Source organism: Schistocerca piceifrons, chromosome 5 (assembly GCF_021461385.2).
Source record: "Schistocerca piceifrons isolate TAMUIC-IGC-003096 chromosome 5, iqSchPice1.1, whole genome shotgun sequence".
Classification (NCBI taxonomy): domain Eukaryota; kingdom Metazoa; phylum Arthropoda; class Insecta; order Orthoptera; family Acrididae; genus Schistocerca; species Schistocerca piceifrons.
In genome coordinates, this window is record NC_060142.1 from 535,119,914 (window position 1) to 535,146,276 (window position 26,363).

General features: G+C 41.7%; 1 protein-coding gene across 5 annotated transcripts in view; it reads left to right on the plus strand.

Moving 5' to 3' along the window:
* The window catches only part of LOC124797966 (TBC1 domain family member 31), a 308,974-nt gene that overhangs the window by 250,061 nt on the left and 32,550 nt on the right, over positions 1–26,363 (plus strand). For all 5 annotated transcript variants that reach the window (XM_047261131.1, XM_047261132.1, XM_047261129.1 and 2 more), the window contains one exon: positions 5,266–5,448. In XM_047261131.1, coding sequence (XP_047117087.1) covers positions 5,266–5,448 — 183 coding nt within the window. The remainder of the gene's footprint in view (positions 1–5,265; positions 5,449–26,363) is intronic.

Below are 26,363 nucleotides of genomic sequence, written 5' to 3' on the forward strand. Positions count from 1 at the left end.
AGAAACGACTTCCTGACACTTAAATCTATACTTGATGTTAACAAATTTCTCTTCTTCAGAAATGCTTTCCTTGCCATTACCAGTCTACATTTTATATCCTCTCTATTTCAACCATCATCAGTTATTTTGCTCCCCAAATAGCAAAATTTCTTTACTACTTTAAGCGTCTCATTTCATAATCTAATTCCCTCAGCATCACCCGATTTAATTCGACTACATTCCATTATCCTCATTTTGCTTTTGTTGATGTTCGTCTTATATCCTCCTTTCAAGATACTACCCATTCCATTCAACCGCTCTTCCAAGTCCTTTGCTGTCTCTAACAGAATTACAATGCCATCGGCGAACCTCAAAGTTTTTATTTCTTCTCCATGGATTATAATACCTACTCCAAATTTTTCTTTTGTTTCCTTCACTGCTTGCTCAATATACAGATTGAATAACATCGGGGACAGACTACAACCCTGTCTCACTCCCTTCCCAACCACTGCTTCCCTTTCATGTCGCTTGACTGTTATAACTGCCATCTGGTTTCTGTACAAATTGTAAATAGCCTTTAGCTCCCTGTATTTTACCCCTGCCACCTTCAGAATTTGAAAGAGCGTATTCCAGTCAACATTGTCAAAAGCTTTCTCTAAGTCTACAAATGCTAGAAACGTAGGTTTGCCTTTCCTTATTCTTGCTTCCAAGATAAGTCGTAGGGTCAGTATTGCCTCATGTGTTCCAATATTTCTACGGAATCCAAACTGATCTTCCCCGAGGTCAGCTTCTACTAGTTTTTCCATTCGTCTGTAAAGAATTCGCGTTAGTATTTTGCAGCCGTGACTTATTAAACTGATAGTTCGGTAATTTTCACATCTGTCAACACCTGCTTTCTTGGGGATTGGAATTATTATATTCTTCTTGAAGTCTGAGGGTATTTCGCCTGTTACATACATCTTGCTCACCAGATGGTAGAGTTTTGTCAGGACTGGCTCTCCCAAGGCTGTCAGTACTTCTAATGGAATGTTGTCTGTGCCCGGGGCCTTGTTTCGACTCAGGTCTTTCAGTGCTCTGTCAAACTCTTCACGCAGTAATATATCTCCCATTTCATCTTCATCTACATCCTCTTCCATTTCAATAATATTGTCCTCAAGTACATCGGCCTTGTATAGACCCTCTATATACTCCTTCCACCTTTCTGTTTTCCCTTCTTTGCTTAGAACTGGGTTTCCATCTGAGCTCTTGATATTCATACAAGTGATTCTCTTTTCTCCAAAGGTCTCTTTAATTTTCCTGTAGACAGTATCTATCTTACCCCTAGTGAGATAAGCCTCTACACCCTTACATTTGTCCTCTAGCCATCCCTCCTTAGCCATTTTGCACTTCCTGTCGATATCATTTTTGAGACGTTTGTATTCCTTTTTGCCTGCTTCATTTACTGCATTTTTATATTTTCTGCTTTCATGAATTAAATTCAATATTTCTTCTGTTACCCAAGGATTTCTACTAGCCCTCGTCGTTTTACCTACTTGATCCTCTGCTGCCTTCACTACTTCATCCCTCAGAGCAACCCGTTCTTCTTCTACTGTATTTCTTTCCCCCATTCCTGTCGATTGTTCCCTTATGCTCTCCCTGAAACTCTGTACAACCTCTGGTTTAGTCAGTTTATCCAGGTCCCATCTCCTTAAATTCCCACCTTTTTGCAGTTTCTTCAGTTTTAATCTACAGTTCATAACCAATAGCTTGTGGTCAGAGTCCACATCTGCCCCCGGAAATGTCTTAAAATTTAAAACCTGGTTCCTAAATCTCTGTCTTACCATTATATAATCTATATGGTACCTTCTAGTATCTCCAGGATTCTTCCATGTATACAACCTTCTTTCATGATTCTTGAACCAAGTGTTAGCTATGAATGGACAAGGGACATTCTCCCATGTTACTGTGACAATCTCTCCCACAGAAACCCTGCACGATCTACCACAACGATCACTTCTACGTGATTTAGTTCTCTACCCAAATTTCCATCATTTTGCTCGGAACAGCCCTTTGAATGATTTGCGATAGTGTACAGCATTCTCACGACTGAACATCACTAATAACACTGCAAAATACATCATGCTCATCAGCAGTCTGAACAAACATACCAATGTGATTAGCAACATCATCGCATCAGCACCCAAGTAGACAAATAGTTATATCAAGAACATCTCACTTAACACTGACAGTGCTTTCATACCATGGACTACAGTGCTGGCCGCCAAGGGCCGCAATACCAGCTTGAACATGCTTACTTCCACACAGTGGTCAAGCCTGACTGACATCACCTGACCACTTTCATTTCGGACATCATTGTGCTGGTGGAATGACGACCGTTGTGTGATATCAACAAATCCCTGCTTCCTCACTCAGCCCAGAACACAGCCAAGCACACTGTTCTCATGCCTGTGCAGGACCAGCTAACTGTGTCGCACCAAGCAATCATGCCCCACATGCCACTGTATCTGTACAAATCCAGTTCCCCAACAGTGTATGCAACTGTCAGCTATCTCGTGCCTACTTGATAGTGGACATAACAAGTTCACCTATTTGAGAAGATTACAATAGTCTCCTCAACACTCTGCATGGCAGCGAATCTTCTCTCAATCCACTGACAAAGACTGCTACTGGTCATCACTCCTCTGTTGTGCCCATGAATGTGACCTCATTGAATTGGACTCTGACAGTTATTCCGTAGGGCTTCCACGTCATCTGGTCCCACTTCCAAGAATCAGGCTTTCAACCTCACCATCTTCCTCATCGTCTCAGATACACCACCATTCATTGGACATCAGTTTCAACATTCACCCCCTACCACTCAATGGCTCATTGACAAAGGATGAACCTGCTGTATTGCAACTGCAAGACACTGCCAGTTCGTTCATCGCAGTGCGTGGATGCATGACCCAGACCCTGCAACAATCACCGTGTCACTGCCTCACATGGACATTTTCTGTTAAGAACATAGGAATGAACTTTTTACACAACTTCCACTTGTCCCCAGTCGTACAACATACTGTGTTCATGCACTTTGATAAGGGCTGATGCATCCCAGGACCTTTTGCCGTTGCACCCCCACCGCTAACTGGTACAGCGACTGTTGAAGACTAACTGGTACAGCGACTGTTGAAGACTAACTGGTATAGCGACTGTTGAAGACAAACAACAAGCGGACAATCGTACATCCACTGACACACCGAAGGAGTGTGATTCTCAGCTGATGAGCTCTTGGTGCTCCACCAATGCTAGACCAACTGCTTTACAACATCAGATGCACTCCATACAAAGAACACAATGCTCCCACAACATAATAATGTCAAATCTATCGCCCTAAGCATGGTGCATGAACAGGTCATAGTCTTAACACACAAACAATGTGACAATGAGAATGGGAGCACATGCACAGCCCCAGTTACACCCATATGACATCCGTCCATACCCATTCCCTGCATACCCAGTACCCACACTGTCACCAGCCCTGCACACATCATTGCACCATGCTCCTCCTCGCCACTCGGCTACTCCGATGCTGTTATCATTGTGCATGCCCATCCGGCAGACAGCACACTGTCACCACAACTCTTATGCATGACTCATTGGCACACAGCTCGACCGCCACTTGCTGCTAGCCTTCATACAAAAACAGCAATCTCACCGGCCACATTCACCTGGTTACACTTTAGACTACCACACACTACCATGAGTGGATGGTGCTCTACAATGCCATACCCAGAACACATTAGAGGAACTGAATGCAACACAATGCCTTTTCAACCACTTTCAGTTGCCAAAATCACTTTCAACTACTACTGACAACTTCAGTGCCTCTTCATGACAAGATATTTGCACAACAATGCTGGGCTCTGTGATTGCACCTCTGTCTAAATCACCTTCAACAGTGGCTTGAAATGGGTTTGTACCCTGTGTTCCTGCCGACCTACAGCCTACATTGTGCCACGGACGTCTTCTACACAGACCACACTCATTGAAGTTCACTCTGGCAAATAAATTATTGCCTCATGTTACTACACTGCCCCCTCAACATATGCTGTCACTTTTATCAGAGTCTGCAGCTCGTGGCCTAGTGACTAGCATTGCTGCCTCTGGATCACAGGGTCCCAGATTCAATTCCCGGCCGGCATGGAGATTTTTCTCTGCCCGAGGACTGGGTGTTTGTGTTGTCCTCATCATTTCATCCTCATCGTCATTCATGACAGTGACTAGATCGGATTGTGAAGAAATTGGACTACGAAAAAATTGTGACTTTATATGGGCGCTGATGACGACGCAGTTGAGTGCCCCCCCCCCGCAAACCAAACATAACTTTGATCAGATCAAAGTCTTTCTGGCGTGCATTGCCTCCATATGTTGATGTCTTCACCATTGACAATTCACAATCATCTCTTAGGTTGTACCACTGGTGTCCCGTGTGTTCACACACATATATTAACTACAAAGCTAAGGACGGTTGTCCTATATTGTGGAGACATAACCACTGAGACACTGTTCATGTCTTTCACATGATGCTCTTATCATAGCCCTGAGGCACAGATTGATGGTAGGGGCTTCTGATACAAGGAACATTAAGGCCTACCCAATAGTCACGATATTTTGACAGAACAACTCCACTTGATCTTGGCAGTGACCATGTAGATCTACCATCATGAACAGAACATCGGGATCCATCAGTGTTGCCATACAAGAACTACTGACTGTGTCCTGATCTATGAAGATATAGTCCTCTCCCAAACAGGGATTTGCTGATTTGTTGGGAGGGGAAGCAATTCCATGTAATCTTTCTTGTCTGCCATGGTGTAGTATTTATAGTTGCTGGTTGGTAACTTCCAGATCAGTTCAATTCCGTCCTCTTGTCCTTATTTATCATTTGACATTTGTGATTTCTGGAAGGTTCTGGGACTTGCTTAATATAGAATATTTTGTATTGTAGAACATTTTATATATGTGTAAATGGAAGCATACTCTGCTGAGACAGGCAATATTTTGTGTGTTCATAAAGACACTGGAAACACTAAAAACGATGTAATTCATTTTTTAGACAAATAGAATGTGTGCAAATAGAATATAATTCAGCATGAAGAATAATTTTCCAATCTCTGTCTTCATAATATTTTTTATCTGTACATTGCTCATAATTTTCATCATGTAAATATCTTATACACTTTCTAGCAAATCACGCTCTTATGTGATATTGAAGCTGATGCAAGATTACTGATTTTTATTTGCTAGAGGCAGAGAGAGGAAGAGGAACTGAAGGAAACTGAAGAGGAAATCCAATGGCATTACACTAATTTGCTTGCCCGAAAACAAGAATTGGAAGCTGAGCTAGCTTCACAGTCTCTTGTGGATGACACAAGTGGTGCAGAGGTCCTGCAAAAGCAACAGCAACAATTGGTTACAGAGCTTACTAAGGTGATAACAATGTTCCTTACATATCTTTATTCACATTTATGTTGGATCTTCATATTATATCAACAGTCTTAGTGAAACAGTTAAAACATTATGGGATCAGATTAGATATTACCCATTGTATAAAACTAAGCCTTTTAATCAATTTGTATCATGCTTAAGACACTGTGCTTTCAGGTAGAGTATAATGCACCAGAATGTACTTATTTAGGTGTTATGTGTCAATTGCAACATAAAATTCATTCACCAGTGAAATATATCACAAACATGCAAGACATGCATAAATATTGCTTCCTTACTTGTTGCGTGGTAATTGTAAATGTCTGTTACTGCTTTTCAGTTCCTTGGCTCCGATTTGAAAAGATTATTGAAAGGCTTGTGAAAAAAAATTTTTTCTCTTCAAAAAAAGAATGTTTTGTTCTGGAGCGGCCTTAGAAGGTGCTGACTCCATTTGTGTGTGTGTGTGTCTGTGTGTGTGTGTGTGTGTGTGTGTGTGTGTGTGTGTGTGTGTGTGTGTGTTTCAAAATATTGTGACCTCTTGCAATCCTGCTTTTATTCTGCGTTCACCATCCCTGTTTGTTAATACTATAACCCCGCACACAATACCTGGATATGCACTGCAGCACCAGGCCATCAATGGCAGCTGCACCAGCAGCCACCAGAGGCCATTTGCAGTGGGTCACAAGACTAGCATGAATGGTGCCACATCTTCCGCGCCACCTGCTGGAGTCCTCTTGTACATAAAGACAGTGCAGCTGGCACTACTTCTCAGATTGTGTTCCACTGCTTATTGTCATTTATCTGAATTTAGGTCAGTAAACTTTTGTTCTTAGTGGCACCACTACTGGTTGTGCCTTGCATTATGACAATTAAAATTTACACTTGGTCTTTTTATGTATTTGTATTGTAATCTACCCCTCCCTTCTTTGTTGTCGCTACAGTCTATGATGGTGAAGTCTTTGCATGAGATTCAGGAGGAGTAAGAATGACAATAAACTTTTTACTTATCTTTTCTGTCATAGTTGGCTCCCATTCTTCATGTCTAGGGGAATGATTATTGGAGCTGAAATTTTCACATTTTAAGTTCTCATAGTCCAATTGATCTAAACAAATTTGAAGAATGTCCGTGCTGACTTTTGTTTTTTCGATGTTTATTTGCATCACATTTTACTGTATACTGTGTGTTGAATTTTCATTTTAACAAAACCAAAATAACATTGTTCATCCAAACTACAAAAATATGTCCGATCACATCAGAGGCATGCTAATTACTACTTCACTCTGCGGTAATAACAATATTCCAAAGGGTTTACAATTTTTCTTGACAAATGAATTTCTATCAGATTATTATTTTATAAATGAATCCAGGAACAAACATAATAAACAGTACTAGATTGTGTAATTAATAATAGAAATTTTAAGTATGCCAAATATTTTGTAATTAAAAAAAAATTATCTCTACATTCAGAGCTAGTACACATCGATTGCAACAACAAAAATAAAGTAATTCCTTTTCATAAATTTTAGGTTGAAATACAACACATTGTGTACAAAATCATATGAATGTTTTTAGAAAAACAGCCGAGACAACATTAACATGTCCAAAATTCGGAAAATATTTCTGGTGTTGACTACTTCTGTTGAGGAAAAGTAATGCTAGAGGAGGACGTCCCTTTACAGTATCCCCCTCACAAAATTTGGAAACAATGTGTTTACAATACTTTGTGACCTACTATAAGGTTTCCCAAATGGTGTACAAAATTATGCCGAAAGGTAGAATACACATGTTTGGAAGTATCTAATACATAACATGTTACAGAAAACGTAAGAAAAATATCTATTCCACACGTCATAATTTATACATAAATCAGGACATGACATTCAGATTTTCAGATCTGTAGAACATTCTGTCACAAGGTCACAAGACAAATGACGCAAAGTCGAACTACAACATTGCAACACTAAATTATAGAAATAAGTGCAGAGCCAATGTAAATTACTAGAGTTACAAATTGCAAGTTTATGTCTATAAAGTCACACCTTCAAAATCATCAAAAGAGAAGAAAAAAAATTCAGAGCCTAAGTGAACAATGAGTGAGCTGACTCAAAAAACTCACGACGACAGCTACAGACCAGAAGAATATACTCAGTCATGAGTTGGAATATAGCACAAAATCAATCAGCTGCATAAACCAGAGTATGCAAGGATATGTTGACTCATGAAAGGATAAAATAATGAAAAAAAAAATACTAGGGCCTATGCTTACGATGTGGGGACCAACCTATGAATCCAAACCACCCAGGCACACACAAGCAAATATGTTTTGACACAACAAAATGAATAAAGTTCATAATCCTATATCAATAAGTTCAATCATATGTAAAGAATAACTATAGGAAGCATCTAGTGTCAATCAATAGGTGCACTCTCCCCTTGAGTACACACACACAGTCGTGATGACCAGGGCTACCCAAAACAGAGGTAAGCATGAGTTTGCCCACGACTCAAGTTCCAACAAGATACAATAATGCAGAACTCGGGATAAATACAGGTATTGTTGTTGTTGTGGTCTTCAGTCCTGAGACTGGTTTGATGCAGCTCTCCATGCTACTCTATCCTGTGCAAGCTTTTTCATCTCCCAGTACCTACTGCAACCTACATCCTTCTGAATCTGCTTAGTGTATTCATCTCTTGGTCTCCCTCTACGATTTTTACCCTCCACGCTGCCCTCCAATACTAAATTGGTGATCCCTTGATGCCTCAGAACATGTCCTACCAACCAATCCCTTCTTCTGGTCAAGTTGTGCCACAAACTTCTCTTCTCCCCAATCCTATTCAATACTTCCTCATTAGTTATGTGATCTACCCATCTAATCTTCAGCATTCTTCTGTAGCACCACATTTCGAAAGCTTCTATTCTCTTCTTGTCCAAACGATTTATCGTCCATGTTTCACTTCCATACATGGCTACACTCCATACGAATACTTTCAGAAATGACTTCCTGACACTTAAATCAATACTCGATGTTAACAAATTTCTCTTCTTCAGAAACGCTTTCCTTGCCATTGCCAGCCTACATTTTATATCCTCTCTACTTCGACCATCATCAGTTATTTTGCTCCCCAAATAGCAAAACTCCTTTACTACTTTAAGTGCCTCATTTCCTAATCTAATTCCCTCAGCATCACCCGACTTAAATAGACTACATTCCATTATCCTTGTTTTGCTTTTGTTGATGTTCATCTTATATCCTCCTTTCAAGACACTGTCCATTCCATTCAACTGCTCTTCCAAGTCCTTTGCTGTCTCTGACAGAATTAAAATGTCATCGGCGAACCTCAAAGTTTTTATTTCTTCTCCATGAATTTTAATACCTACTCCGAATTTTTCTTTTGTTTCCTTTACTGCTTGCTCAATATACAGATTGAACAACATCGGGGAGAGGCTACAACCCTGTCTTACTCCCTTCCCAACCACTGCTTCCCTTTCATGTCCCTCGATTCTTATAACTGCCATCTGGTTTCTGTACAAATTGTAAATAGCCTTTCGCTCCCTGTATTTTACCCCTGCCACCTTTAGAATTTGAAAGAGAGTATTCCAGTCAACATTGTCAAAAGCTTTCTCTAAGTCTACAAATGCTAGAAACGTAGGTTTGCCTTTCCTTAATCTTTCTTCTAAGATAAGTCGTAAGGTCAGTATTGCCTCACGTGTTCCAGTGTTTCTACGGAATCCAAACTGATCTTCCCCGAGGTTGGCTTCTACTAGTTTTTCCATTCGTCTGTAAAGAATTCGTGTTAGTATTTTGCAGCTGTGACTTATTAAGCTGATAGTTCGGTAATTTTCACATCTGTCAACACCTGCTTTCTTTGGGATTGGAATTATTATATTCTTCTTGAAGTCTGAGGGTATTTCGCCTGTTTCATACATCTCGCTCACCAGATGGTAGAGTTTTGTCAGGACTGGCTCTTCCACGGCCGTCAGTAGTTCCAATGGAATATTGTCTACTCCGGGGGCCTTGTTTCGACTCAGGTCTTTCAGTGCTCTGTCAAACTCTTCACGCAGTATCATATCTCCCATTTCATCTTCATTTCCATCCTCTTCCATTTCCATAATATTGTCCTCAAGTACATCGCCCTTGTATAGACCCTCTATATACTCCTTCCACCTTTCTGCTTTCCCTTCTTTGTTTAGAACTGGGTTTCCATCTGAGCTCTTGATATTCATACAAGTTGTTCTCTTATCTCCAAAGGTCTCTTTAATTTTCCTGTAGGCGGTATCTATCTTACCCCTAGTGAGATAGGCTTCTACATCCTTACATTTGTCCTCTAGCCATCCCTGCTTAGCCATTTTGCACTTCCTGTCGATCTCATTTTTGAGACGTTTGTATTCCTTTTTCCCTGTTTCACTTACTGCATTTTTATATTTTCTCCTTTCATCAATTAAATTCAATTAAATACAGGTAATCAGAATCATAAATAACTTTGAATGGTGACATAATCAATTAGTTTGAGGACCAAAGTCATTGTGTGAAAATAGAAATGTATGCATCTTGTTATACTGTCTGTACTTGTAAATGTCCACCACAATTGCTAATTGTTCATACAAACTAATCTATGTACATAGAGGCCTAAAAGATTCATTTACAATTGATAAAAAAGTACACACTGATTTAAAGTTACCTAATGTATTCTTAAGTTAATCCCCCTACTTGAAAAAAACATGCATTTATATGAATAACACTGTCCATGGCAGTGATGACTTTTCTGAACAAATAGTTCCATGAATTCTTCATATAGGGTAATTTCTTGGCTAACATTACAAATTTCAGTCACAACACTGACGTAGTTGACAGATACTTGAGTGCATTACCCATCACCTATGATCTCTTGACCAGCAGGGGTACAGCCATTGAGTGTCAGAGTGGATTCACCCACATCTTCCAGTTTCCTTCCAAGATTTCTCATCTTACACTCCTGCGGATAGATTACTTCCTGTCTAGCATTCACATCAAATCCTGAAACATTGTTTTGTGTACTAAGTACGCTATTCAATGCCTCCCTCACATCACATGGCATACGTTGCCTGTTTATATTGAAAAAACAAGCATACAGGGTATATATCAGAATGGATCAGAAAATGTTCACATATAAAACTTTAATAAACTGAGCTAAATGCCATGAAAAAATGAACTAGTAAGGTGAGATACACAGATATACTAAGATACTATTCCTAATTTTTGCATTACATATGAATAAAATGAGTCTTCACTCAATTTACTAGAACACCCATGACTTTACCCAAAAGAGTTCATGGCAAATTTAATTATTCTCTGCAAAGTACGTAAGAATAATAATAATATTTAACGCTAATAGTATTCTGAGCTAAGAAAGTTTATTACTAGATATTCAATGGCATTGTCCTAATTCAGAATTGTAAAAGGATCTACTCGTATAGTGTCATAGCATATATGTATCAAATTCTAAAGCACAGAGCTATTACAAAACATAATTATATACAGGGCTATTACAAATGATTGAAGCGATTTCATAAATTCACTATAGCTCCATTCATTGACATATGGTCACGACACACTACAGATACGTAGAAAAACTCATAAAGTTTTGTTCGGCTGAAGCCGCACTTCAGGTTTCTGCCGCCAGAGCGCTCGAGAGCGCAGTGAGACAAAATGGCGACAGGAGCCGAGAAAGCGTATGTCGTGCTTGAAATGCACACACATCAGTCAGTCATAACACTGCAACGACACTTCAGGGCGAAGTTCAACAAAGATCCACCAACTGCTAACTCCATTCGGCGATGGTATGCGCAGGTTAAAGCTTCTGGATGCCTCTGTAAGGGGAAATCAACGGGTCGGCTTGCAGTGAGCGAAGAAACGGTTGAACGCGTGCGGGCAAGTTTCACTCGTAGCCCGCGGAAGTCGACGAATAAAGCAAGCAGGGAGCTAAATGTACCACAGCCGACGGTTTGGAAAATCTTACGGAAAAGGCTAAAGCAGAAGCCTTACCGTTTACAATTGCTACAAGCCCTGACACCCAATGACAAAGTCAAACACTTTGAATTTTCGGCGCGGTTGCAACAGCTCATGGAAGAGGATGCGTTCAGTGCAAAACATGTTTTCAGTGATGAAGCAACATTTTTTCTTAATGGTGAAGTGAACAGACACAATGTACGAATCTGGGCGGTTGAGAATCCTCACGCATTCATGCAGCAAATTCGCAATTCACCAAAAGTTAATGTGTTTTGTGCAATCTCACGGTTTAAAGTTTACGGCCCCTTTTTCTTCTGCGAAAAAAACGTTACAGGACATGTGTATCTGGACATGCTGGAAAATTGGCTCATGCCACAGCTGGAGACCGACAGCGCCGATTTCATCTTTCTACAGGATGGTGCTCCACCGCACTTCCATCATGATGTTCGGCATTTCTTAAACAGGAGATTGGAAAACCGATGGATCGGTCGTGGTGGAGATCATGATCAGCAATTCATGTCATGGCCTCCACGCTCTCCCGACTTAACCCCATGCAATTTCTTTCTGTGGGGTTATGTGAAAGATTCAGTGTTTAAACCTCCTCTACCAAGAAACGTGCCAGAACTGCGAGCTCACAACAACGATGCTTTCGAACTCATTGATGGGGACATGCTGCGCTGAGTGTGGGAGGAACTTGATTATCGGCCTGATGTCTGCCGAATCACTAAAGGGGCACATATCGAACATTTGTGAATGCCTAAAAAAACTTTTGAGTTTCTGTATGTGTGTGCAAAGCATTGTGAAAATATCTCAAATAATAAAGTTATTGTAGAGCTGTGAAATCGCTTCAATCATTTGTAATAACCCTGTACTTGTATGAACCTGCAAATATAGTGTGGCATAGATTTAAAATCAACAATACATAAGACAGAACTTTAGGAATCACATCATCTTACATACTACATTCCTGACAAACAAAACAGATTTATATAGTTGTATGAATCTACAAACATAGTCCGTATTTTCTTCCAGACTAGGGGTAACTATTCATCCATGTTCAAAGGTTTTGTGTTCTATACTAAAAGTTAACAGAACCAGAGATTTTACCAATTTGCTTTAACAAACTTCTCCCTCCTCACATAAACATCTGAGATCTTGTAAGTCACTCATATTGCCTCACATCAGAAACAAATCTAATTACATCCACAAAAGAATTGGCTTAATAACCATAACTCTATATCACAGGATTCATTAAATACGTCTTGCCTCTAGCAAGGCTGGAATAAGAGTTTTTTTTGTGTGTGTGTTCAAGATGGTAGAAGGCTGAGTGGTTCTAGAATTTATGCAGAAATTCTCGAAACACTACAGTCTCTGAACTGTTCAGATAGACCCCAAATCAGGCTATCTTATCAATCAAACAATTGCCTTCCCACTGATTAATCTTAACACTTTGCCATCCAACGACACCACAGTGGTGTCGTGAACGAAATAGCTGTCAATGGCTGGCAACACCACAGTGGTGTCGTGTGTATAGTATCGCTCAGTGGCCGATGACACCACAGTGGTGTCGTGAGCTTAGTATCACACAGTGGCCGGTGGCAGCACTTTAGTATCTTTTTCAGTCTGTTGGTGTTTTGTTTAGGTAACAATAAGATACACTCGTCAACATATTTTTTGTTTTTATAAGTAGTTGTGCACTTTCATCATGGCAGACGAAAGAGACGATACGATTATTTGCGATGAATGTGCGGACGTCTTGTGTAACGTTCTGGATGACTTGGCCGATTGGGAAGAAGTTGAATATCGACGATACGATTATTTGCGATGAATGTGCGGACGTCTTGTGTAATGTTCTGGATTACTTGGCCGATTGGGAAGATGTTGGATATCAAAAAAATGAAAGTGAAGCAGAATCGTTGGAAGATAGTGAAATACGTCCAAGAAGAATTCGGCAAATGCTATGGTTGACATCTGATTCGGATAATCAGACAAAGAAGACAGACTATGATTTACTGAGGACCAATAATAAATTTGAAGGATCTCCTGGTCCACACACATTTCCCAAAGATACACAGAGCGCCTTGGATATCGTAGAATTATATATTGGGAACGATCTATTTGAACACATTGTCAATGAAACAACAAGTATTACAGTAAAAACTGCAATAGAAGGAATCTAAGTCAAAACATCTCAGTTGATGAAGGAATGATACCCTGGCATGGACAGTTAAATTTTAAAGTTTACAATCCGTTGAAAATTACAAAATATGGCATACTCATTTGGATGCTGTGTGATTTGAGTACGGGATACATTTCCTCATTCAAGATATATTCTGGTGCTGGATAACCTTTAGCAAAAACAGTGAAGGCACTATTGGCACCTTCTTATGGAAAGTGGCATCATCTCTACATGGATTATTATTATAACAGTATAGAACTTGCAGAGAAGTTAATTGAAAAGAAAATTCGAGTTTTTGGAACGATACAGCAAAATAGAGGATTTCTGGAAAAATTAAAGCGCACAAAAGTCAATGTGTTTGAAGCTTGTCATCAACGGAAAGGTGACAAGCGGCCAGTGACAAGCCAAGTAATCCGAATTAGTGCTGCCAGCGCCAAGCGAATAAATTTGTATGAGACGTGTGGACGGCAAAGTGTTAATTTTAATGTAAGGACACCCAAAATAGTGAGTGACTCACCAAGGACAGTTGACTCCAGATGCATGTGGCAGTCCACAATGGCAGCCACACATAGTACAGGCAGCCCGACAATTCATGCCAGAGCAGCAGAATCACGATACGGACCCAGTGTAGAAGAGGCGGCTCTCAGCAATGGTGTGCCCACACAAGTGGAGGCGGACCACAAGGAGTTTGCCCTCACTGGCGAAGGCAGTTGAGCAGTTGCTTAGCCCTGGGCTCAAACTGTAGACCATTCGGGTTGGAGGCCAGCAGTATCTGAAGCAAGTCCACACTTAGTCCTCCACTTGGAGGGTGCTAAGTTAGCAGCAGTAGATTTAGTACAACAGCAGGGCCCCAGCTAGCTGTGCAGAGTCCGGTGGCCACAGCTTGCAGACTTATGTCGACTTGAAGAATGCTGTGGATCTCCCCTCAAAGCTGACAGCTTTCACACTGCAAACGTCTGTCTAGAAGTGAGTAATATTTATACAGGCTTGCCCTTGTTTTGCCAAGGCATTGATTCCTATCAAAACTACAACAGAGCTGTGGCTTGTAAATGAAGCAGCTCTGCCTTTCATTACATTTGCGATGTTACAACTCCCACTCTGGGCCAGGCTATGTGGTAACTGCTCAACACCATGGTGAAAGTACTTGTTGTATCAGCAGGTGATGTATTCACCTGGCCAGCCTCAGTCTGACCCACTCCCATGGGGCTCTTACATTAACCATGGCCGTGTCTTTATTTTATTCAGCCCTGTCAAGTAGTTGCAACACAACATGCCTCCCTTCTTCAGATGATTCAGCCCACCGGATCCAGTGGATGCGAAGTCTCTATATATATCCCACAAGTTGACAGTTATGTACAGTACATTCAGTTTTTCCTTTACAGTGGTTCAGCTTAAACCACAGGGTTGATAGGTTGCTCCTTAATCGAAATGGTACTTTCTGTAATGGTACTTTTCTTACCTCTTCATAGGAACATGATTCCGTTGAATCATCACTTCCAACCTAGTCCAGTAACATTACCAAATTTTTCCTTCTTGACAAACTCCTCAGTGATCATGTAAAGCAAATAGTCCCACTCAATTTCTTCTCATGTGTGATATTGATCCCTATTTATCTGGCAACTTCTTAACTCGCTGCTTAACAAGATCTAGAAAATGACGGATTTCGACTTCTAGACGTAGATAACTGAACAATTCTCCCAGATACTCAGCTACTCACTCCTAAAAGGATGCAGTCTTCTTGGCCTGATTATTAACTTTTTCCTCCTCCTTCTCTTACCCCCTCCCATTCTGAGGAGGCAGCACCATCACAGGTGGTGATGAATCCGCATCCTTTGTAAATAAATCCATCTGTATTACTACATTAACCACAACATTTTCAACATAACTAACATTGTCATTAGCTCCGTGTGTATCATTCACAGTATCTACAGCAAAATTACTGTCTTTAGCCACACTGTGGACAACGTGAAAACCAGTGGCACATGTAGTTCCCAGGACATCTGGCCCAGACTCCACAGCCTCTAAACAGCAATCATTATCACCCAGTGGTGTAGATAATGCTGAACGTAAAGCAATAACATGCATGTTACTACTCTCACACTCATTTGCTTCAGTGCAGCACACACGCTTCGTCTGCTACTACAACTAATTCAGATTCCGCATTACCACCAGATATTGGAGCTGATAATTCTCCATCACTCTCCATCTTTTATGATGCTATTACTGTGTGCATCATGTGATCTTTCTTCTTTTTCCATGCTTTTCTGCATTCACATGAGTACTACCCTTATTTAGCCTCTCAAGTGTCCTTTAAAGCCTAATATTTTTTACTGCCAGATAAACATACTGGCCTCATTGAACCTACCAATCATCCCCCTTCCCTCTCCCTGTTCTCTGCCTCTTCTGGAGTAAGTTGACTGCGCCAGTTTCAGTTGCTTTGCTTCTCAGATTTTACTTTCTGTGATATGACTGCCTGGTCTGCTTCCACAGCCTTTATTTGTTTCCACATATCTGCATTATTTGCTTGCAACTGTGCTACTTCAGCTGCTAAAATTCACAATGTTTCACCCAGATTAGCACCCTGTGGTATAAAAAATGACATGATTTACACTCTAACAGTCACACACAAAATAAACAGAAAATAAGAGAACAACATAAAATAACGATGAGTACACTAAAATATACCTCCAACACAACACATCTTACAGTAAAATAATCATCCCTCCTGAATGTCTACTCATGACTCTAACTTTATGTACTTAAACACAAGGAGCCATATCCCTGCTCAAAACCAAATAATTGCCCGTTCCAAATATCACAAACTAAAATGCATATTCTACAATTCTCAGAAGAGTGCCTGTGTTCACTGCACATATAATTACAATAAGATACCTGGTGAAAAATCCAGAGAGCTGACATTGTCTTTGCAGGAGAAAAAAAAAGAAACACTGCTTGTACCATACGTTATGTTGTGCAGTGAGTTGTGACTGATGATGTAGAGGGGGCAGCAACCATTTCTGTCATCAGATGTAGAGGCCAAGGTTGGTTGGCCTCTATGGTAAGCAGCAGAGCTGTGTTGTCAGATGTCAGGATGCCAGTAGTTCGCCACCCTGAGCAGGCTTAACGGTGGAGCAGTGAGTGGATGCCTGGTTGTCGTCCAACATTTCGTCATGAACACAGAATTTTTAAAACATCCATTTCTTGCTCAGCAAATAACAACAGTGATGATGATGCCACCAAAGTGTAAGCTGTCCCACCAGCGGCATCACTCATCTGACGAAATGATGATGGCAGTGACTCGGCAAGAATGCTCGCTCATTCCAGCAACTGGTGGCAGCCCTCAAGGCCAACCACACAGGCGTGGCTCTGGACAGGACATACCAGGCTGTGCAGAATCAGGCCATGGACTCAATTTGAGGGAGGCAGCTATTGGCAACGGTACCGTCCCACACAAGCAGAGGTGGCTACAAAGGAATCTACCCACACAGGCGATGGGGGATTGAGGTACTGCACAACCCTTGGCTGGAACTGTAAATCACCAGCATAGGAAGCCAACAGAAGCTGTGAAGTAGGCCTGTAGGAGGCAGACCGATTGAAGGATGCTAAGTCAGCAGCATTAAACTCAGTATGAACAGTAGTGCTACTGCTGGCAGCAGGTGAGTCCAGTGATGGAAGCTTACAAACTCACATTGGCTCAAAGACTGCCATGGACCTCCCCTCAAAGTTAACGGCCATCGGACTGCATACTTCTTTGTAGAAATGAAGGCATTGATTCCCGTCACACAAGCCACAAAAGATCCACAGTGGCTGTACCCTTCTGCTGCATCAAAGATATTAAACTCCCTCTGCTAGATATTAAACTCCCTCTGCTGGGCTGGGGTATATGGCGACTGCTCAACTCTGTGGTGACAGCACTTGGTGTACCAGCAGGTCACTCCTGATGTAAGCACCCGGCCATCTCCTACGCTTTCATGAAGCTTTTCCACTAACTGTGACGGAGTCTTTATTTTATTCAACCATTCCAAATAAAATAGTTGCAACGCAACATTTCATTCCCCTTTGAGTCTCCAAATTTGGATATATCCATCGTGATACTGTATGCAGAACTGGGACTTGCCTGAAAAGATAACTTGGTGACACTCCAGTGTCCAGTGCTACTCATTGGGCCCACTACTGTGCAGACAGTGCTTGGTGCTCTAGACATTGCCAAAATGTTCCTGTGGGTGCATGTCTTGCTGCAAGCAACTCCATTTCTTGACCGAACATGCATGGAGTGGCTGTATGACCTTGCAAAGAATGTGTGTGTTCTCTTGGGTGCCAGTCATAGGAGGCCATTGAGACACTGCATGGTGTATAGCCCTCTTGAACTCATCTGCTCCATATTTGCGTGAGAGTCACGAGATTATGATTGACACAAGCAGCAATATTGTGGAACAATAAACTGTAGTCACAGTAGGCCACGATCCTGCTACCATTGGATTTTGACACACATTGGTAGATGTTTCTACTTCTTACATGAAGCATAGCAAAATTTTTTTCACATACAAACAATATGCAGATGCAGTTTCTGTATGAGTAACCACTGCTTAATCTGTCTTTATATACAGAATATAGCTGGTGTTGCTCCACGTACATTGCGTGATAGTGGTGAAATAATAACTATTTACATATCAATGCCACTTTGACTCTTGTAGCATGCTGTCGTAGTGTTACAGTTTCCATGGGCAGCAATGTATTTTGAGGGGAAAATTTTGTCTGAGAGAGCTATTCTTTTACCGGAGAAAGCATTTGTCTTCCTACAGAAGATGTGCTTGTTTGGATGGCGGAACAATTTTTGTGAGGTACCTTATGTTACATCACTTGTTTAGCCAATGGACCAAGGTGTGATCAAAATTGAAAACATCATCACTGGTTGATCCCATGAAACACCTTGTAAACAAGATTCAGTCCTCCTCAGTTTCTGTAAATTACTGAATCTACTCAGTGCACGCCACAGTATTTGCAAGGCTTGGGACAATATGTTGATAACAACAATAGCTCACTTCTGGGAGAGAATTTCAACACCTTCCACTGAAAGTTTCAGTTAAGTTTGTTGTGGTGTTAAATGTGATATGTGTCTGATTGATCTTGGTTGTAAAGACATAGATGACCTGCAAGTACTTAAAAGCAATGCCTATCAACTGTGATTCAAATATCAAAGTGATGCCGATATAGTAAACAATGTGTGTTTGGTACAGGAAAAGAGCGAATATGAGGTGATCAAGCAACCTGCGTTCACTCTCAACGAGGCACTGAAATTTGCTAAACTGTTAATAGAGTGCACAGGACAAAATTTAGTTGACTGTACTGATGTTTTGCGTCTGTTGGAAATAACATAGGAAACAAGCGAATGAAAAACAGAAACATAAAAAATTGGATGACTATTTCCTGAAAGTGAACTGGAAGTAAGTGATGCCAGATAGTGTGTGTGTAACTCTGTACTTTCCAGTAAGTAAGGTATAAGTAATGCAGTGAATTTTCAAGAGCTGCTTGTAGCAAAGTACAGTAAGTAGCAGTTTCCACTAAAAAGGGAAAAAAATTATTCTTGGACTGAAAAAATATTTGTACGGGGGTCCTGCTGGGCTCAATTTTAGGGCCTTATCTTTTTCTTCTGTACAAAAACTATTTACCTTTAAGCATTGATGTTCACTCCATTTTATTTGCAGATGACATCTCAGTTTTAATTGAAAATGACAATTTAGAACAAATTCATTATACTGTAGAAAATATAATAGGAAACCTAAAATTATGGTTTCAGCAAAATGGATTAAAACTCAATGTCACAAAAACACAATTAGTGCAGTTCAGTGCTAAAACATCATCAGCATCTCCCTTAAAAATAGTATACAGTGATCAGGAAATGACTGAAGCAAGTTATGTAAAATTTCTAGGTCTAAATCTTGATAAAAATTTAAATTGCAATACACATGTAGACCTCTTTGCAAGCAAACTAAACAGCCTAGCTTATGCGATGAATGTCTTATCTGCTTCCACCCGTATGGACACCAGGAAGATAGTATACCACAGTTACTTTGAAACTATAATTCAATGGGGAATAATTTCTGGGGAAACTATGAACAGCCCGAGATTACTTATGCTTCAAGAGAGAATCATAAGAAACATTTCTTTAGTCTAAAAAAGAACATCATATTTCCCATTATTTAAAAAATTAAAAATACTAACCATTCCTCCTCTTTACATCTATGAAATTTTTATTTTCATATTGTTGTTGTTGTGGTCTTCAGTCCTGAGACTGGTTTGATGCAGCTCTCCATGCTACTCTATCCTGTGTAAGCTTCTTCATCTCCCAGTACCTACCGCAACCTACATCCTTCTGAATCTGCTTAGTGTATTCATCTCTTGGTCTCCCTCTACGATTTTTACCCTCCACGCTGCCCTCCAATGCTAAATTTGTGATCCCTTGATGCCTCAAAACATGTCCTACCAACCGATCCCTTCTTCTAGTCAAGTTGTGCCACAAACTTCTCTTCTCCCCAATCCTATTCAATACCTCCTCATTAGTTACGTGATCTACCCACCTTATCTTCAGCATTCTTCTGTAGCACCACATTTCGAAAGCTTCTATTCTCTTCTTGTCCAAACTGGTTATCGTCCATGTTTCACTTCCATACATGGCTACACTCCATACAAATACTTTCAGAAACAACTTCCTGACACTTAAATCTATACTCGATGTTACAAATTTCTCTTCTTCAGAAACGATTTCCTTGCCATTGCCAGTCTACATTTTATATCCTCTCTAATTCGACCATCATCAGTTATTTTACTCCCTAAATAGCAAAACTCCTTTACTACTTTAAGTGTCTCATTTCCTAATCTAATTTCCTCAGCATCACCCGACTTAATTCGACTACATTCCATTATCCTCGTTTTGCTTCTGTTGATGTTCATCTTATATCCTCCTTTCAAGACACTTTCCATTCCATACAACTGCTCTTCCAAGTCCTTTGCTGTCTCTGACAGAATTACAATGTCATCGGCGAACCTCAAAGTTTTTATTTCTTCTCCATGGATTTTAATACCTACTCCGAATTTTTCTTTTTTTTCCTTTACTGCTTGCTCAATATACAAATTGAATAACATCAGGGAGAGACTGCAACTCTGTCTCACTCCCTTCCCAACCGCTGCTTCCCTTTCATGTCCCTCGACTCTTATAACCGCCATCTGGTTTCTGTACAAATTGTAAACAGCCTTTCGCTCCCTGTATTTTACCCCTGCCACCTTCAGAATTTGAAAGAGCGTATTCCAGTCAACATTGTCAAAAGCTTTCTCTAAGTCTACAAATACTAGAAACGTAGGTTTGCCTTTCCTTAATCTAGCTTCTAAGATAAGTCGTAGGGTCAGTATTGCCTCATGTGTTCCAACATTTCTACGGAATCCAAACTGATTTTCCCCGAGGTCGGCTTCTACCAGTTTTTGCATTCGTCTGTAAAGAATTCTCATTAGTACACTCCTGGAAATTGAAATAAGAACACCGTGATTTCATTGTCCCAGGAAGGGGAAACTTTATTGACACATTCCTGGGGTCAGATACATCACATGATCACACTGACAGAACCACAGGCACATAGACACAGGCAACAGAGCATGCACAATGTCGGCACTAGTACAGTGTATATCCACCTTTCGCAGCAATGCAGGCTGCTATTCTCCCATGGAGATGATCGTAGAGATGCTGGATGTGGTCCTGTGGAACGGCTTGCCATGCCATTTCCACCTGGCGCCTCAGTTGGACCAGCGTTCGTGCTGGACGTGCAGACCGCGTGAGACGATGCTTCATCCAGTCCCAAACATGCTCAATGGGGGACAGATCCGGAGATCTTGCTGGCCAGGGTAGTTGACTTACACCTTCTAGAGCACGTTGGGTGGCACGGGATACATGCGGACGTGCATTGTCCTGTTGGAACAGCAAGTTCCCTTGCCGGTCTAGGAATGGTAGAACGATGGGTTCGATGACGGTTTGGATGTACCGTGCACTATTCAGCGTCCCCTCGACGATCACCAGTGGTGTATGGCCAGTGTAGGAGATCGCTCCCCACACCATGATGCCGGGTGTTGGCCCTGTGTGCCTCGGTCGTATGCAGTCCTGATTGTGGCGCTCACCTGCACGGCGCCAAACACGCATACGACCATCATTGGCACCAAGGCAGAAGCGACTCTCATCGCTGAAGACGACACGTCTCCATTCGTCCCTCCATTCACGCCTGTCGCGACACCACTGGAGGCGGGCTGCACGATGTTGGGGCGTGAGCGGAAGAGGGCCTAACGGTGTGCGGGACTGTAGCCCAGCTTCATGGAGACGGTTGCGAATGGTCCTCGCCGATACCCCAGGAGCAACAGTGTCCCTAATTTGCTGGGAAGTGGCGGTGCGGTCCCCTACGGCACTGCGTAGGATCCTACGGTCTTGGCGTGCATCCGTGCGTCGCTGCGCTCCGGTCCCAGGTCGACGGGCACGTGCACCTTCCGCCGACCACTGGCGACAACATCGATGTACTGTGGAGACCTCACGCCCCATGTGTTGAGCAATTCGGCGGTACGTCCACCCGGCCTCCCGCATGCCCACTATACGCCCTCGCTCAAAGTCCGTCAACTGCACATACGGTTCACGTCCACGCTGTCGCGGCATGCTACCAGTGTTAAAGACTGCGATGGAGCTCCGTATGCCACGGCAAACTGGCTGACACTGACGGCGGCGGTGCACAAATGCTGCGCAGCTAGCGCCATTCGACGGCCAACACCGTGGTTCCTGTTGTGTCCGCTGTGCCGTGCGTGTGATCATTGCTTGTACAGCCCTCTCGCAGTGTCCGGAGCAAGTATGGTGGGTCTGACACACCGGTGTCAATGTGTTCTTTTTTCCATTTCCAGGAGTGTATTTTGCAGCTGTGACTTATTAAACTGATAGTTCGGTAATTTTCACATCTGTCAACGCCTGCTTTCTTTGGGATAGGAATTATTATATTCTTCTTGAAGTCTGAGGGTATTTCACCTGTTTCATACATCTTGCTCACCAGGTGGTGGAGTTTCGTCAGGACTGGCTCTCGCAAGGCTGTCAGTAGTTCTAATGGAATGTTGTCTACTCCCGGGGCCTTGTTTTGACTTAGGTCTTTCAGTGCTCTGTCAAACTCTTCATGCAGTATTATATCTCCCATTTCATCTTCATCTACATCCTCTTCCATTTCCATAATATTGTCCTCAAGTACAACGCGCTTGTACAGACCCTCTATATACTCCTTCCACCTTTCTGCTTTCCCTTCTTTGCTTAGAACTGGGTTTCCATCTGAGCTTTTGATATTCATACAAGTAGTTCTCTTTTCTCTGAAGGTCTCTTTAATTTTCCTGTAGGCGGTATCTATCTTACCCCTAGTGAGATAAGCCTCTACACCTTTACATTTGTCCTCTAGCCATCCCTGCTTAGCCATTTTGCACTTCCTGTCGATCTCATTTATGAGACGTTTGTATTCCTTTTCGCCTGCTTCATTTACTGCATTTTTATATTTTCTGCTTTGATGAATTAAATTCAATATTTCTTCTGTTACCCAAGGATTTCTACTAGCCTTCGTCTTTTTACATACTTGATCCTCTGCTGCCTTCACTACTTCATCCCTCAAAGCTACCCATTCTTCTTCTACTGTATTTCTTTCCCCCATTCCTGTCAATTGTTCCCTTATGCTCTCCCTGAAACTCTGTACAACCTCTGGTTTAGTCAGTTTATCCAGGTCCCATCTCCTTAAATTCCCACCTTTTTGCAGTTTCTTCAGTTTTAATCTACAGGTCATAACCAATAGATTGTGGTCAGAATCCACATCTGCCCCTGGAAATGTCTTACAATTTAAAACCTGGTTCCTAAATCTCTGTCTTACCATTATATAATCTGTCTGAAACCTGTCAGTATCTCCAGGCTTCTTCCATGTATACAACCTTCTTTCATGGTTCTTGAACCAAATGTTAGCTATGATTAAGTTGTGCTCTGTGCAAAATTCTACCAGGTGGTTTCCTCTTTCATTTCTTACCCCCAATCCATATTCACCTACTATGTTTCATTCTCTCCCTTTCCCTACTGCCGAATTCCAGTCACCCATGACTATTAAATTTTTGTCTCTCTTCACTATCTGAATAATTTCTTTTATTTCATCATACATTTCTTCAATTTCTTCTCCATCTGCAGAGCTAGTTGCCATATAAACTTGTACTACTGTAGTAGGCGTGGGCTTCGTATCTATCTTGGCCACAATAGTGTGTTCACTGTGCTGTTTGTAGTAGCTTACCTGCATTCCTATTTTCCTATTCATTATTAAACCTACTCCTGCATTACCCCTATTTGATTTTGTGTTTATAACCCTGTAGTCACCTGACAAGAAGTCTTGTTCCTCCTTCCACCGAACTTCACTAATTCCCACTATATCTAATTTTAACCTATCCATTTCCCTTTTTAAATTTTCTAACCTACCTGCCTGATTAAGGGATCTGACATTCTACGCTCCGATCCGTAGAACGCCAGTTTTCTTTCTCCTGATAACGACATCCTCTTGAGTAGTCCCCGCCCGGAGATCCGAATGGGGGACTATTTTACCTCCGGAATATTTTACCGAAGAGGACACCATCATCATTTAACCATACAGTAAAGATGCATGCCCTCGGGAAAAATTACGGCCGTAGTTTCCCCTTGCTTTCAGCCGTTCACACTACCAGCACAGCAAGGTCGTTTTGGTTAGTGTTACAAGGCCAGATCAGTGAATCATCCAGACTGTTCCCCTTGCAACTACTGAAAAGGCTGCTGCCCCTCTTCAGGCACCACACATTTGTCTGGCCTCTCAACAGATACCCCTCCGTTGTGGTTGCACCTACGTTACAGCTATCTGTATCGCTGAGGCACACAAGCCTCCCCACCAATGGCAGGGTCCATGGTTCATATATAGAAATCAAGACTCATTTGACATTTTCATTTCAATCACAATTACAGTACTCATCACAGACACAGTTTCAAACTCCCCTCTCATAATTTAAAACTTTATGCTCAAACACTCCCACTGTACACAGGATTAAAAAGTTACGATAAATTAAATTCCACAAATCTGTTAAATATGGAGTTTGACCCACTAAAAAGATTGTTATTTAATACACAAGTGGAAAAATGTTGTTATTCAATTGAAGAACTCATGGGGGATAGTTTGGCATTCAGAAAAGAAAAGAAACAGTAAACGTTATGTATTATAATAAATTGTTAATATATTGTATAAATTGTATTGCAGGCTGCAAAATGACCATAAGCGTTATATATGTTCTTGTTAAATTGTTCATATCTAAAAATTCAGGAATGCCTGCTTAAATGTTTTAGTTATTATAACCTTTTTTTTTAAAAAAAAATAGTAATTTGATGTGTCTCCAATACAAAAATGTTTGATTTGTAACTATACCAGAGAAAGAAAGTTGCTACTCAGCATATAGCGGAGATGCTGAGTCGTGATAGGCACAACAAGAAGATTCACACAATTAAAGCTTAAGGCCATTAAGGCCTTTGTCAGCAGTAGACACACATAAACACACGCGCACATACACACTCACGCAAACGCAACTTGCACAGAGGTCTGCAGCCTCAGAAAACTGAAACCACACTGCGAGCAGCAGCACCAGTGCAACATGGGAGTGGCAACTGGGTGGGGGTAAGGAGGAGCCTGGGGCGGGGAGGGGAAGGGATAGTATGGTGGGAGTGGCAGACAGTGAAATGTTGCGGTCTAGATGGAGGGTAGGAGAGAGAGGGGGGGGGAGGGGGTAAGTAGTGGAAAGGAGAGAAATAAAAAGAAATTAAAAGACTGGGTGTGGCGGTGAAATGACAGCTGTGTAGTGCTGGAAAGGGAACAAAGAGGGGGCTGGATGGGTGAGGTCAGTGACTAACGAAGGTTGAGGCCAGGAGGGTTACGGGAACGTAGGATGTATTGCAGGGAAAGTTCTCACCTGCGCAGTTCAGAAAAGCTGGTGTTGGAGGGAAGGATCCATATGGCACAGGCTGTGAAGCAGTCATTCAGATGAGGGATATCATGTTTGGCAGCGTGTTCAGCAACATGGTGGTCCATCTGTTTTTTGGGCACAGTTTGTCGGTGGCTGTTCATGCAGACAGACAGCTTGTTGGTTGTCATGCCTGCATAGAATGCAGCACAGTATTTGCAGCTTAGATTGTAAATAACATGACTGGTTTGAGAGGTAGCCCTGCCTTTGATGGGATAGGTGATGTTAGTGACCAGTACTGAGTAGGTGGTGGTAGGAGGATGTATGGGACAGGTCTTGCATCTAGGCCTATTACAGGGGTATGAGCCATGAGGTAAGGGATTGGGAGCAGGGGTTGTGTAAGGATGGACGAGTATATTGTGTAGGTTCAGTGGACAGCGGAATACCACGGTATGAGGGGTGGGAAGGATAGTGGGTAGGACATTTCTCATTTCAGGGTATGACGAAAGGTAATAGAAACCCTGGCGGAGAATGTAATTCAGGTGCTCTAGTCCCAGATGGTACTGAGTTACGAGGGGAATGCTCCTCTGTGCACAGACTGTGGGTCTTTGGGAGGTGGTTGGAGACTGGAAAGATAAGGCACGAGAGATTTGTTTTTGTACAAGGATGGGAGGATAATTACAGTCAGTGAAGGCTTCAGAGAGACCCTCAATATATTTTGAGAGGGACTGCTCGTAACTGGAGATGC